At 49.0% G+C, this 12,193-nt stretch overlaps 4 protein-coding genes and 1 non-coding gene across 5 annotated transcripts; 1 reads left to right on the plus strand and 4 right to left on the minus strand.

Moving 5' to 3' along the window:
* Positions 1 to 33: 33 nt before the first annotated feature.
* BDBG_07135 (Yip1 domain-containing protein) lies at positions 34 to 2,390 on the minus strand. Its single transcript, XM_031722954.1, has 4 exons — positions 1,812 to 2,390; positions 1,148 to 1,574; positions 874 to 1,026; positions 34 to 811 (listed from the first exon to the last, which is right to left on the minus strand). Exons 1-4 carry the CDS (start codon positions 1,951 to 1,953, stop codon positions 562 to 564), a joined length of 972 nt encoding a protein of 323 aa, XP_031579993.1. The 5' UTR covers positions 1,954 to 2,390; the 3' UTR covers positions 34 to 561.
* Positions 2,391 to 2,423: 33 nt separating this feature from the next.
* BDBG_07136 (RING finger protein) lies at positions 2,424 to 5,701 on the minus strand. The gene has a single exon (XM_002622579.2). It carries the CDS (start codon positions 5,162 to 5,164, stop codon positions 2,579 to 2,581), a length of 2,586 nt encoding a protein of 861 aa, XP_002622625.1. The 5' UTR covers positions 5,165 to 5,701; the 3' UTR covers positions 2,424 to 2,578.
* A 34-nt stretch (positions 5,702 to 5,735) lies between these two features.
* Positions 5,736 to 9,503, minus strand: BDBG_07137 (peroxisomal hydratase-dehydrogenase-epimerase). The gene is made up of 6 exons (XM_002622580.2): positions 9,054 to 9,503; positions 8,753 to 8,980; positions 8,576 to 8,684; positions 8,424 to 8,513; positions 7,568 to 8,364; positions 5,736 to 7,502 (listed from the first exon to the last, which is right to left on the minus strand). Exons 1-6 carry the CDS (start codon positions 9,207 to 9,209, stop codon positions 6,177 to 6,179), a joined length of 2,706 nt encoding a protein of 901 aa, XP_002622626.1. The 5' UTR covers positions 9,210 to 9,503; the 3' UTR covers positions 5,736 to 6,176.
* A 630-nt stretch (positions 9,504 to 10,133) lies between these two features.
* BDBG_07138 (uncharacterized protein) lies at positions 10,134 to 11,804 on the plus strand (the record flags this gene model as incomplete). Its single annotated transcript, XM_031722955.1, has 6 exons — positions 10,134 to 10,286; positions 10,483 to 10,997; positions 11,110 to 11,133; positions 11,209 to 11,324; positions 11,447 to 11,595; positions 11,751 to 11,804. The coding sequence occupies 6 exons, from the start codon at positions 10,134 to 10,136 to the stop codon at positions 11,802 to 11,804; spliced, it is 1,011 nt and encodes a 336-aa protein (XP_031579994.1).
* Positions 11,805 to 11,902: 98 nt separating this feature from the next.
* BDBG_17555 lies at positions 11,903 to 11,975 on the minus strand. Its single transcript has one exon. It is a non-coding gene; the product is annotated as a tRNA-Cys (tRNA).
* Positions 11,976 to 12,193: the final 218 nt, after the last annotated feature.

Raw genomic sequence — 12,193 nt, forward strand, 5'->3', positions numbered from 1 at the left:
TAGGGTGTGTCACAATTCGGAGACGGATAATGAGCTGGAACTGAAATTTTTTCTTCTATCATCGTGTTTTATCTATTGTTGTTTTGACACAAAGCTGCTCTCTTTAGAAACGCATCGGTTAATTAGGAAGACATGTAGGAATACAGAATGCCAAACACTCTATTCGGGCTATGAAGAGCGGGCAATCAATAAGACAAAAGGCGGTAGAAACTGCAGGACCTCAGAAGATCTATATGGTACATGCATACAAAAACCATAAAAGTGGCAAGGACAACAGAATTAAACAGGAAAGGCATCGGGGAATTAAACAGGCTCATGTCAAGGTGAAAAGGCTTAGAAGAAAGAACAGAAAAAACTGCCCGCAACTGAAAACAAGGGGGAAAAATAATGAGACCGCATATATTTCAGATAAAAATGAGATTCCCAGTCATAGCATAGAAAACAAAATAAGAGACATGATCATTGTCCACGATTCCATTCACCGTCTTATAGCACCACGCGTCTCACAACCATGAACCATGGTCTTCCAAATCATAGCATCTTGATATACTCCTCCCGTATTCAGCTAATAAAGCACAAACACCCAATCCCAATATAAAATACAAGCAGCGGATACACCGCGATTACCACGCGATTCTTCACCACGCCGGACCCACCAAGAATGCTCACGCCGGCAGCCAGCGACCAGGCGATAAGAATGAGGTAGACAGGAATGCGTGCTATAACGGGGAGGCCGAGTGCGCTGAGGAGAGATGCGATCACAAGCGGGAAAAGTGTGTACCCAATTATACAGACTGATTGGAAGAATGATCTGGAGTGGCAGCTGTTAGTATGGTGATACATATTTTTCAGCAAAACGTGGGGGAAACTTACATATTCCCGCCTAGCAGCTTGATCTGCATCGTCACAACAGCCTCGCCAATCCATACTATGCAAAACACGCCCGAGAAGACCAGACTGGCTTGGTTACCCTGCGCCCGCATGGAGAGGAACATGCTGAGTAGTAGACAGAAAATCAACGGACCCCTACAATATGCCCACGAAACGTCAGCCAAAAGAACGAGCAAGTCCACACAATAACTCCCAGCTTATCCTCAGTCTCCATTCATAACCCGCGTTTTTCCACACCAGCAAAAATAAAACGTACCAAAGATCCCAATCCCTCAATCCCTCACTCATGCCCCCCTGCAGCACAACATCTGCATCCGGCCACCTCCCCACCAACCCCCTAACCCCTCCGCCAAGCCCATTGCCAAACCCGCTCGCTTCCCCACGCTCCGCCGCTCCCATCCCTCCCCCGCGCGCCAACATGCCGCCTAGCAGATACTTGGGCCACAGCACCTGCCGCATTTTTTCCCAAACCGCGAGCAGGTCGCGTGATAGTGTTGCCCAGACGGTCTCGTCGATGGTGTTTTGCGTGGCGCGCCGGTCTTCGCCGGGGATGGAGGAGGTCAGGTAGGATCCGGAGATGTTGGGGCGTGATGAGGAGGAGGTTGTGGAGGCGATGTTTCCTGTTAGAGGTGTGCGGTCGGTGGTGGGTTCGTTGGTGTGAAGGGGGTCGTCGGCTTCGATGGCTGTGTGGGAAGAGATTTGGTTAGCTGAGGGTGGATGGTTCCTTTTTTCTTCTTCCGCGGGAAAGCGCTTCATGTGTGTAGATAGGAGTGGAAGTTGAGGACGACATTGGGATAGGAAATGAAAACGGGTTGGATCAGGTAGTATATAAACATCCATTTACCACAGCTCCGGCAACAATGCGAATGGAATGGCCGCGGTGTAAGAAATATGTAAAGGAGCTATGTATCTAAACTTACTTTCATCTTCCAGAAAATCATTATCCAGCACCGAATCATCGTCGTGCTCTATGACGAACGGGCTTTCTGTGCTTGTACCTCCGACGACTCCCGCGCCTCTCCCCCCTCCACCGCTACCACTTCCACTGGCCATCATCGCCATCTCGTATATTCAGACACACTCCGCCAGAGCAAAATAGCTCTATAGCATGCCACTTTCTCCTTTCCTTTGCCTCGTCAAAGCAATTAAGGTATCTTCGAGCTGGAACTTCGAGCAAAACGTCCGGGGAGTGTGGGTACCGTTTCGCGCTATTCTTCAGCTGATCGTATTCTGGTATAGCACCTAAAAGCGCACCGCTGCCAATATTCGTTTTCAAAACCAGTTAACTCGGTCGTCGAGAGTTACTGAGCGTCTGATAATGTCAGTGAAGATGTTCGTTGCGGAAGTATTGCCGTTGCCTTGTTGGGAGCTGGTTGTCCTCAATTACGTACACATATTACATATCACGTGATAAATCCATGTTGCGATTAAGGGGGAACGAATACTACAAATTGCGACGAATGAGAATGAGGAAATTAAGTGGGGAGCAGAAGGGGAATCTAAAAAAAAAAAAAAAAAAAAAAAAAAAAAAAAAAAAAAAACAAAAGAGAGAGAGAGAGAGAGATGATGGAGAGAAGAAGACGCAGAAAAGTCGTACGCTAATATGAGGCATCATTAAAAAAGGAGTAAAGAAGAACAAAAGGGAGAAGAAAACACAGGACGAATAGAAGAACAGAAAACACTCTCTCTAGAAGTCAACAACAACTATCTTCTCCACCAGTGTATCAACTAATCGCTGTCCCTCCCCCTTCCACCGCCCATCCCGCCAAATTTCACGCCCCCAAAACCTCCATCGCCTCCTCCAATCCGTCCCGTCAAGCTGCCAATTCCAATCCCATGGCCCAGCAGCAGGGCCTCTATAGCCACCGTAGTGTCGCATACCCTTATCACCGCCAGTAGGCATATCGTAAAGTTTCGCAAGCGCATCACTGGGTAACGTGGCGCCGGGGGATGACGAGGATGAGGAATTAAGTAGCCCTTGCCGAATACGCCATTGGCACTCGGCCCTTTCGCCTGCGCGCCGTGCGACGGCTTCTTCGTCCTCGGCGAGATAAAGGTCGCATTTGTTACATTCGGTACAGCGGGAGCCAGGGTTGGCGCGGAAATGTTCACAGAAGTGTTTGTAGCCCTCTGGCTCCTCATCTTCCGCTGGGGTGGCGTTGTTGTTATTGTAGGTATTATTGGTGCCATCGTCTGAGTAGTAGTCATCGTCTTCTGGTATATTCATTATTAAATTCCCGTCTAGGTCATAGTCGCCCGTGGGCGCGTTTTCTATATTGTTTTGACTTAAATCATGGCGTGGTCGCCGGTTTGGCGGTCGTGCTCGTTGCTGTGGTTGGCGGAGAGCTAGGATATTGTTGGCGCCAGCCGCTCTATGTGGTGGACCCAAAGCTTTGCGGCATATATAGCACATGGAGTACCCGCATACACAGGTTAGTTTATTGCAACCGGACGACTTGACAAAGGAGAGGCCGCAACGTGGGCAGGTTCGTTTGATTGCTGCTGTGCGGGCCGCTTCGACGGTTGTTCGGAGTGATTGAAGTAGAGGCTCATGACAGTGGTGAGGATCTTGCCATGGCTTGTGGCACGTAATACAGCTATCAGAGCGGCAGGAAGGGTTTGAGCAAGTAAACCGTTGCGGGCGGGTTTTGAGGCAGACGTTCCGCAGCGAGGCAGAGAGGATATTGGATATCATTGATGGGTAGAATAGGAGAGAAAATAAAACAGGTAAAATGAGAAGAGGTATCAAATCGAGAACAAATATTGTCGTAAGTATCGTCGGAAGGAGCCTTCCACGCCGGAACCGCCAGGAAAGCCCTTTAGCTGTTGGATGGTAGACGGGATCTACTTCCGCATACGAACATAACGGGCAACGGATCAGTTTTAGCTGCGATTTCAAAAGGCATTCCGAAGTTAGGCGATCTTCGAACTTTTGGTATGTTTCCGCCCCGGCCTTTTCGATTAGAATCGCCCGTTTCACAATCATCGGGTCCAGAGAGCCCTCGCACGTGCCCTCCGCTATAGGTGCTAGGCATCGTAGCGTGGACCTTTCATGATCAATGGATACGGCCCAGCCTTGGCCAAACAGAGCTTCATGGATAGTCCGCTGGATGCAGTAGAAACAGATGATATGCGAGCTGGTCGAGCAAGTAGATATCTGCTCGAATGTAACGTCTGACAAACAACAATCACATTCGTAAAGCGCCTTTGCAGCTTCTGCCTCTGATTGATTAAGCTCTTCTGCGAGTTTCAGCCCCATAGCTTCCTGCTCTTCCTTTCTCCGAGCCAGTAATGGAGCCAGAAAGGCATCATGTAGTTCCCTATCAAGTTCCAAGCACCCAGTTTCTTTTAGCCGGGGCACAAGCTCCCCATCGGGCAATTTCTGCCAAACCAAGAGTGGATGATCATCTTTATCCTTCTTCCTTTTGAACGGAAATATACTCCCAAATGTCGCCCGCCAGCTCTTGCGGGATAACTCCCGCAGCGTCGGGCGTGCACGGGTATACGAGAAATTAACCTCCGCCAGCACCGCGTCGATGGCACTTCTGCTCAAAGCTCGGAATTCCAGAGACAGCGTCGATTTGACCGCAACCTTATACTCCTTGCTCTGAAACAGCTCTTCGTGTGGTATCCATCTCCCCCTTCTTCCCTGCGCATGCCCATCCCCATCTACGGCAACGGCACCACGGCCAGGACCCCCGACAACACCACCATTATCAGATTTGGCATCCGGTTCCGGCACATTCCACCTCCCCTTAACCCATTCAGCTCTATATCTCAACAGCTGCTCCACGCAGACATGCAGTCTACTCTTACCATCAAATCTAACCAGCAATTCGCGGAAGACCTCAATCTTTACGTCCGGAAACAGCTGCGTTAACGTCGCCAGCGCATCGTTGAGTTCGCGACGATCACGCTCTCGTTCACGCTCTTCCTCCTCTTTGATCTTTTCGCTAGCCGCGACATCGCTGGGTACTTTTGTTCGCGAAACTATGCCGAATGGGTTCCCGCGCAGGGCTTCGGCGATTGTCGATGGGCCGGCTGCTGCGGCAGCAGGCGGTGATGATGATGCTGTTATTTGCGTAGGTGCTTCGTGGGGCGTCGTTGATGGAGAAGCTATGGATTTCGAAATAGAGGAAAGGTTACTTTCAGAGGCGAGGGGTTCATCTGCAGAGGATGCGATGCTGCCGGATTCGGTTGATCTGGAAGCGGTGCTCTTGCTCTGGGGAGGTCTTCGCGAATAAAAACTTGGGAGGGCCAGGGAGAGCACCATGGTTGTGGATAGCTACATGGCTCAAAAAGTGGAGAGCAGGGAGTTTTTTTTTTTTTTTTTTTTCCAAATGAATTTGCGGAGGTTTCCTATTTCCTCTGCTATATGGCTGATAAATATATCGGGTGTGGTTTTGTCGCCGACCTAGGGATCGCGGGGTTGGGATTTCAAATGCGCAAATGCCGCCTGTGCAAATTAGAGTTCAGTAGACGGGTGCTTGGATTGCTGAACGATATAACAGCTGTGTTTGTGGGGTCGTGGCATAAATCGGAGGCGTGGGTTAGGTGAGGTTGTGGTATGGTATGGTATGGTTGGCGTTGGTGATTGCGAGACGGGAAAGTGAGACAGGAGTCACAGGACTGGACTGACCGGGCTGGAGAATTACAACGCCGGAGGAAACCACCGCAGACACCTACCTCGTACTAAGATCCGGGACTCTATATTGACACCCCGCTGATTTCAGCATATCAAGGGGGTAAAATTAAATAAATTGAAATAAAGGTAGTTAAAAGAATTTAAAAATTCCAGGGCTGATTAATGATGAAACAAAGCTACAACAAGTGAAGCAGGTTTCTTTTTTCTTTTTTTTTATCTACGTAAGGATCTACGGCTCGGCGAAGCCAACAAGGGTCTAGAACACTCTCAGAATGCGGGATGTCCAGGAAAGAAAAGGTATCTCTTACGATTCTCTTGAGGTTAACAAGTTGGACCAGGGGACATCTAGGAATTAATCTGGTTAAGAGCCAGTATGATATTGTAGAATTCGAGCCGAGAATGAAATCATGTGTATCCGTACATGTCACGTCACAATATGGGAAAAAAATCAACACGAAGACAACCGGAATACCAGAGCTAAGCCTTACCTATATACACAAAATAGAAAAAGAAAATAAGAAAACTACAGTCCTATATGATAGAAAAGAAGGAAACTGCAGGACTTGAGCAGCTAAAAGAAAAGATAAAAGAGCTTTTCATTGCCTAAAAACTCATCTTCGCTTTTCCACGCATCCCGCATTTACAGCTTCGCGCCAGTCGAGAGAAGCTCGACACCAGCCCCAGCAATAGCAGGCTTTCCGGTCTCCACAACAGTAGTCTGGAACACAACGGTGCCGTTCTCCTTCCACATTTCGGTCCTCAGAGTCTGACCCGGGATCACAACACCGGCAAATCGGACCTTGATGCTCTTGAAGGCACCGAACGTCTTGAACACGTGCTTGCCAGAGATGCCGAAGGAGCAGAGGCCGTGCAGGATGGGGTCCTTGAAACCGCCGACTTTAGAAAAGTCTGGGTCAATGTGGAGTGGGTTGTAGTCGCCATTCAGACGGTAGAGGGCGGCTTGGTCTTCGGAGGTCTTCTCCTCGATGACGGCGTCGGGCTTGCGCTGCGGTGGCTTGTAGGCGGCCGTGGCAGCCTTTGCGCGACGGGCGGTGGGCTTGGGCGATCCGCCAAAGCCGCCGCTTCCGCGGATGAACATGGTCGACTCATTGTAAAAGAGATCTTCGCCAGTTCGTGCATCCTTGGTGGTGAAGCCCGTGACGACGAGCGCGGCGTTGCCCTTGTCAACCACATCGATAAGGCTGGGGACGTTGATGGTCTTGGCGGCGGTGGGAATGGGGAATTTGCGGATCTCGAGATACTGCTCACCGTGTAGGAGCATCATGGGTGAGTAGTTGGAGACGATATCAGCGACGTCCCAAGGGGTGGTAGTGGTGAACCAGGGGACCACGCCGAAAGTAGGAAGGGCCTGGAAATCCGAGCTGTTTTCGTAGACGAGCGGCAGGTCAGTTCGCTTCGCACCAAGAGAGATGTTGTAAAGGATGACATCCTTGTCAGCGTAGTCGAAGGGAGTTCCCTGGGCCTTAGTGTTCTTAGCGGCCTCGATGGCCTTCAAGATCTGCCGGTCGCCCTTGGATTCCTCACTTTTCCCACCGCTGACATTGCTCATGTTAGCCATGATGCTCTTCATGCCCGCCTGGCCGTCTTCGGGATGATCGGAACGCTCATCGAATGTGATAATCCTGCTCCATTGGGAAACAACGGCTTCAGGGGTGAGTTGGACATCGACAGGGAATCCATGCCCACCGCTGCGTTGCCATCTGGTTTTGGCAAACCAACCACTTCCACATTCGTACAAGCCCTTGGTCGGCTCGGGCGTCTTGTCAGAGCAGAGTAGAACGACCATTGGCGCCACATAATCGGGTTTGAAGGCCTGAACGAGCTCTTCTGGCAGGACGGACCGGGTCATTCCGGTACCAGCATTTGGGGCAATGGTGTTGACGTAGATGTTGTACTTGGCACCCTCAAGGGCCAAAGCACGAGAGAATCCTAGGATGCCGAGTTTCTGTTGCTGTCAATGATGTGGTTCCCGCTTAGCTAGTCAACAAAGGGAGAAGAAACATAACTTACAGCAGCAGCATAGTTAGCCTGTCCAAAGTTACCATAGATACCGCTGGTGCTGGAGGTGTTAACAATACGGCCATACTTCTGTTTCAAGAAATAAGGCCATGCAGCCTTGGTGACCTTGTAGGTGCCTCTAAGGTGGACATTCATGATAGTGTTCCACAGATTGTCATCCATGTTTGTGAATGCTTTGTCGCGGAGAATGCCAGCATTGTTGACCAGGATATCGATGCGGCCAAAGGCGTCAATCGCAGGCTTTACAACAGCCTCTCCGTCTTCAACAGATGCCTTGGAGGCAACAGCCTTGCCTCCGAGCTTCTTGATCTCCTCAACAACGGTGTATGGGTCAGCGACGTCGTTGACAACGACAGAAGCTCCAAGCTTAGCAAAGAGCAGAGCATAGGCTCTACCTAAACCAGCTCCAGCACCAGTAATGAGAGCAACTTTGCCAGTGAAATCCAGGTTCTCACCGGCGGGGGCGCTGGGTACATTCTGTGCTTGTTCCAAGAGCCCTAAGAAGTCCGCAGGGCCAGTAGGATAGCTTGGCTCCGAGAAATCCGTGATATCATTCCACTTGGCAAGAAGAGCCTGGGGCGTGAGAGAGGCATCTGTCTTCAACAACGCACCCTTTGCACGCTCCCATCGCAACTTAGCTACGTGGCCAGCGCCAGCCTCAAAAATGCTTCCAGATTCGGAGGTATTGGAGGAGTGGACAAGAACGGCGACCAGGGGCACAATCCACTCGGGTTTAAGGTGCTCCAACACATCTGGAGGCATGACTGTCTCAGTCATACGGCTGGCAGCTGCTATTTGTTAGTGAAATTACATAGATCAGAATGGAGAAACAAAGGGTCCCACATACCAATTGGCGCAATAACGTTGGCCAAAATGTTATATTTCGCACCCTCCTTCGCCAATGTCTCGGTAAAGCCAACCATGGCCAGCTTGGCAGCTAAATATACACATCAGTACGTAGTTTACCAAATACAACTCATCGACTATATCGTTACACACCCGAGTAGTTGGTTTGTCCGAAATTTCCGAATAGACCAGCAGATGACGCAGTGTTAATCACTCGTCCGAACTTCTGTTTCCGGAAGTGTGGCCAGGCAGCTCTTGCGCACTATAGTTCCTCCGACCGTCAGAGAGCTTTTTCGTAAGTCAAACAAGAGATTCACGAACGAGGCGTACCTTGTAAGAACCATAGACGTGGACCATGTTGATTAAATCCCAGTCGACATCTTTCATATTCTTAAAGCTGATATCCCGTAGAATGCCAGCATTATTAATCAAGATATCAATGCGGCCGAAGGCTTTGACGGCGGTGTCGATGATTCTGTCTCCAAACTCAACACTGTCATAGTTAGCTACGGCTTTACCGCCAGCAGCTTTAATCTCGTCTACAACGACATCGGCGGCCTGCAACACACTATTAGACGATTTTTCAAGCCAAAGCGAGCCATGGGAATTCTTTGTCCCACGAAAGACGAACCTTAGACGAAGCGCCCTCACCCCGGTGTGATCCTCCCAAATCATTGACGACGACATTGGCACCGCGTTTACCGAAGAAAAGAGCATATGCTTTTCCTAGGCCGCCACCAGCACCGGTGACAACAACTGTCTGGTTATCGAATCGAAGTTCCGACATGTTGTGTACAAGGTATGGGAGAACGAATGGAAATGGGACGTAACTTGGCTGGCTAGATTATATGGAGATAGGAGTAAAATTGAATGCTCATAAGCCAGGGAGGAGGTGAAGTTAAAAAGGAGAGGAGAGAGAAAGGAGGAGAAGTTGGAAGATGCGGGAAGTTGAAGATATCCCAGACGACGAAAGCTCGATTCGGGTGCCAATGGACCTCGGCATACCATCCGGGAAGCTGCTTGGGCCGCCGGACAGCAACAACTTATTGGTCCGGTATCGAAGCGGGGGTCGGGAGGGTGTATCAATACCGTACCGTACGTCAATTTTCAGTTCAAATGACGAGGGATGTGCTGTATCTTACGATACTTGTAAAATACAAACCGGGATTTGGGCGTGAGGCGCATATCCATTTGTATGATTGGATGTAGCTCCGCCATCACGTGTGGCAAGCTTCGTCTTCGAATTCTTCAGCATGTGAAATTCGCAGTCAATTTGCCTTTTCTTTTTCCTGCAATTCTAGCTTGTAAAGTCAGCCAAGCCATGGAGCTTCGTGCTGCTGCTTGCTCCTAGGCTTTGCTGAACTCCAGCCCTCCGAGGAAGATTCCCTGGAGCTGAATCTGTATATCTCGGAAATTACGAACAACATAGATTTATATCCCCTGTGCACGCAGTGAATACGTTGTATATCCAGAAAAAAAAATGTATATATTCCACAAGGATCACAAGCCCCTTCATTGAAACTTGCATTTGATGATGTCACATGCTCCCGTGCCAAGCTAAAGAGTCTCTGGAAGTTGAATTAAAGTTAATCACTAATCTATTTGGGAATACTAACCGAAACCTTAGAAACTCTAACGTTCCCCGGATTTTCCCCGATCAAGGAAAGTAGTTGATCTTAACCTGCACAGAGCATCAGTTCCAGACGCAAGAATGGCTCACATACTTGACGACAAGTCTCAATACTGCATTCCGTTTCTTCTGGAGAAATTGAACGTACACGAGCAGAAACATGTAGGAGATTCGAGTCCTCCGCCTTTCTTTGTCGGACTCAACGGTGTCCAAGGTGCGGGGAAGACAGCGCTGGTATGGTAGCGTAATGGTTATCTCCTCGTCTAATCACATACTCCTGGAACAGAATGAGCCCTATGGAGTTCAGGGGTCTGAAAGAATAAGCATCATGAAGGAGTATTACTAGTCACTACAACTACTGTCACTTTTTCCTAATCACAGTAACTGTATAGCCATGGTCGCTCTGCTCGAATCTGATATATGTATATAGGTCACCCTCCTCCGCTCAACTCTCTCCTCCCCGCCGTACAATCTCACCACGATAACCTTTTCTCTGGACGACATCTATCTCAACCACGCCGACCAACAACAACTGGCGTTGTCACACCCCTCGAATCCACTCCTCCAACACCGCGGCCAGCCCTCCACCCACGACATTCCACTTGGCCGCCAGGTCTTCGATTCCCTCCGCCAGGGCTTACCCACCAAGATACCCGCATATGATAAGTCAGCATATAGCGGCCAGGGCGACCGTCTACCCGAAAGCGAATGGGAGGTTGTCAATGACGTTTCGGCTGGTCAGAAACGAGTTAAGGTGGTGATATTCGAAGGCTGGTGTGTGGGGTTTCGAGCACTACCGGAAGAGAAATTGCGCAAGGCTTGGGAGGATGCCGTGCAATTGCGGATGAGAGGCCTGGATGGTTATATGGGGCGATTAGGATATGTGAAGTTCGAGGATGTGAAAGCTATTAATGACGCATTGAAGGAGTATGATGCTTTTACTGAGTGAGTAATATAGTTTTTCAACCCGCTCACTCTCACAGTCCTCTACTTCTTCGCTACGGCAACATTTATAATTCGTTTCATAAGTTAATTTGTTGAAACTGAAAATCTATAGTCAGCTGGATGCGTTCATACATATGTAAGTAAATCTCCACATAGGCCCCCGGTGACTCTCCTTTTGCGCTGATAATGGCTAATCCAAACCGCTGAGTAGTGATGCCGAGGACACCCATTTCGTCTATGACTGGCGCCAGGAACAAGAGCGCAACCTACTCTCCACCAAGGGCGCCGGAATGACTGTCGAGCAGGTTAACAAATTTGTAGATGGCTGTACGTTTCCAAACCCACCGCGACTTTCCAGCTTGAACTATTTTCCAGACCCACACATAATCTATCCGAAAAAGGGACTAACATGAATATCTACTATGCTTTATTTATTAACATTAATACAGACTACCCCTCGTACGAACTCTTCACGCCAACTCTTCGCACAGGGGTTTTCGCGCCCAAACACAAACCCGAGCAGCAGCGTGGTTCGGCTGGCGACGACTGCTCGTGGAAGGGCAAACAACTACGGCTGACTGTAAATCGGCAGAGGAAGGTTTGTGATGTAGTTAGTGTAGGATAGTTGAAGGTTGTATTGATAGATCTATCTACAGGAACATATTATAGTGGTGGGTCACGTGATCTAGTGGGATCGCTAACCGCAACGGCCGTAAGGGCCAACAGTTAGGATATGAAAGTTTTTGTATTTAGGGGGGTAGACTGAACCGATTGGCCTTGGCAGCGACTCTGGTGGGAAGCAGATAGATATATTTAAAATCTACGGAGGCAAAAAAATATGAAATGGATTGAGGATAGAAAAAATAAACAACAAAAAGGACCAAAAAAGAAAATGTAACAAGTTCAGCTCCAACCCTGATTCGAACAAGGGACATTGCGATCTGCAATCGCACGCTCTAACCGCTGAGCTATTGGAGCAGTGTTCGGTAGATTTCTAAAGTTACTTATATAATTATATGCCAACCTTTGCTTTCTTTGTCTCCTAGCCCTAATTAATTATCCCCTATTTGAGAATGAATGCTCCCATTTACTGTCCAGCAGAGAAAGCTTTCTGTGTACTTGTAAATGAATAAAAATTACTAATGGACAAAACTCTAGGAAGATCTTGGGCTCAAGGAAGCCCGAAACCAAGACTG

Source organism: Blastomyces gilchristii, assembly GCF_000003855.2.
Source record: "Blastomyces gilchristii SLH14081 genomic scaffold supercont1.17, whole genome shotgun sequence".
Taxonomy (NCBI): domain Eukaryota; kingdom Fungi; phylum Ascomycota; class Eurotiomycetes; order Onygenales; family Ajellomycetaceae; genus Blastomyces; species Blastomyces gilchristii.

Excerpts from the sequence above, each read along its gene's own strand:
- BDBG_07135 (XM_031722954.1), bottom strand. The coding sequence starts at position 1,953 with ATGGCGATGATGGCCAGTGGAAGTGGTAGCGGTGGAGGGGGGAGAGGC. Across the intron at positions 1,027-1,147 it reads TTGAGGGATTGGGATCTTTG|GGGTCCGTTGATTTTCTGTC; the intron begins GTACGTTTTATT and ends GGCATATTGTAG. Across the intron at positions 812-873 it reads AAGCTGCTAGGCGGGAATAT|ATCATTCTTCCAATCAGTCT; the intron begins GTAAGTTTCCCC and ends CTGCCACTCCAG.
- BDBG_07136 (XM_002622579.2), bottom strand. The coding sequence starts at position 5,164 with ATGGTGCTCTCCCTGGCCCTCCCAAGTTTTTATTCGCGAAGACCTCCC.
- BDBG_07137 (XM_002622580.2), bottom strand. The coding sequence starts at position 9,209 with ATGTCGGAACTTCGATTCGATAACCAGACAGTTGTTGTCACCGGTGCT. Across the intron at positions 8,685-8,752 it reads ACGTCTATGGTTCTTACAAG|TGCGCAAGAGCTGCCTGGCC; the intron begins GTACGCCTCGTT and ends GAGGAACTATAG. Across the intron at positions 8,365-8,423 it reads CAACGTTATTGCGCCAATTG|CTGCCAGCCGTATGACTGAG; the intron begins GTATGTGGGACC and ends AACAAATAGCAG.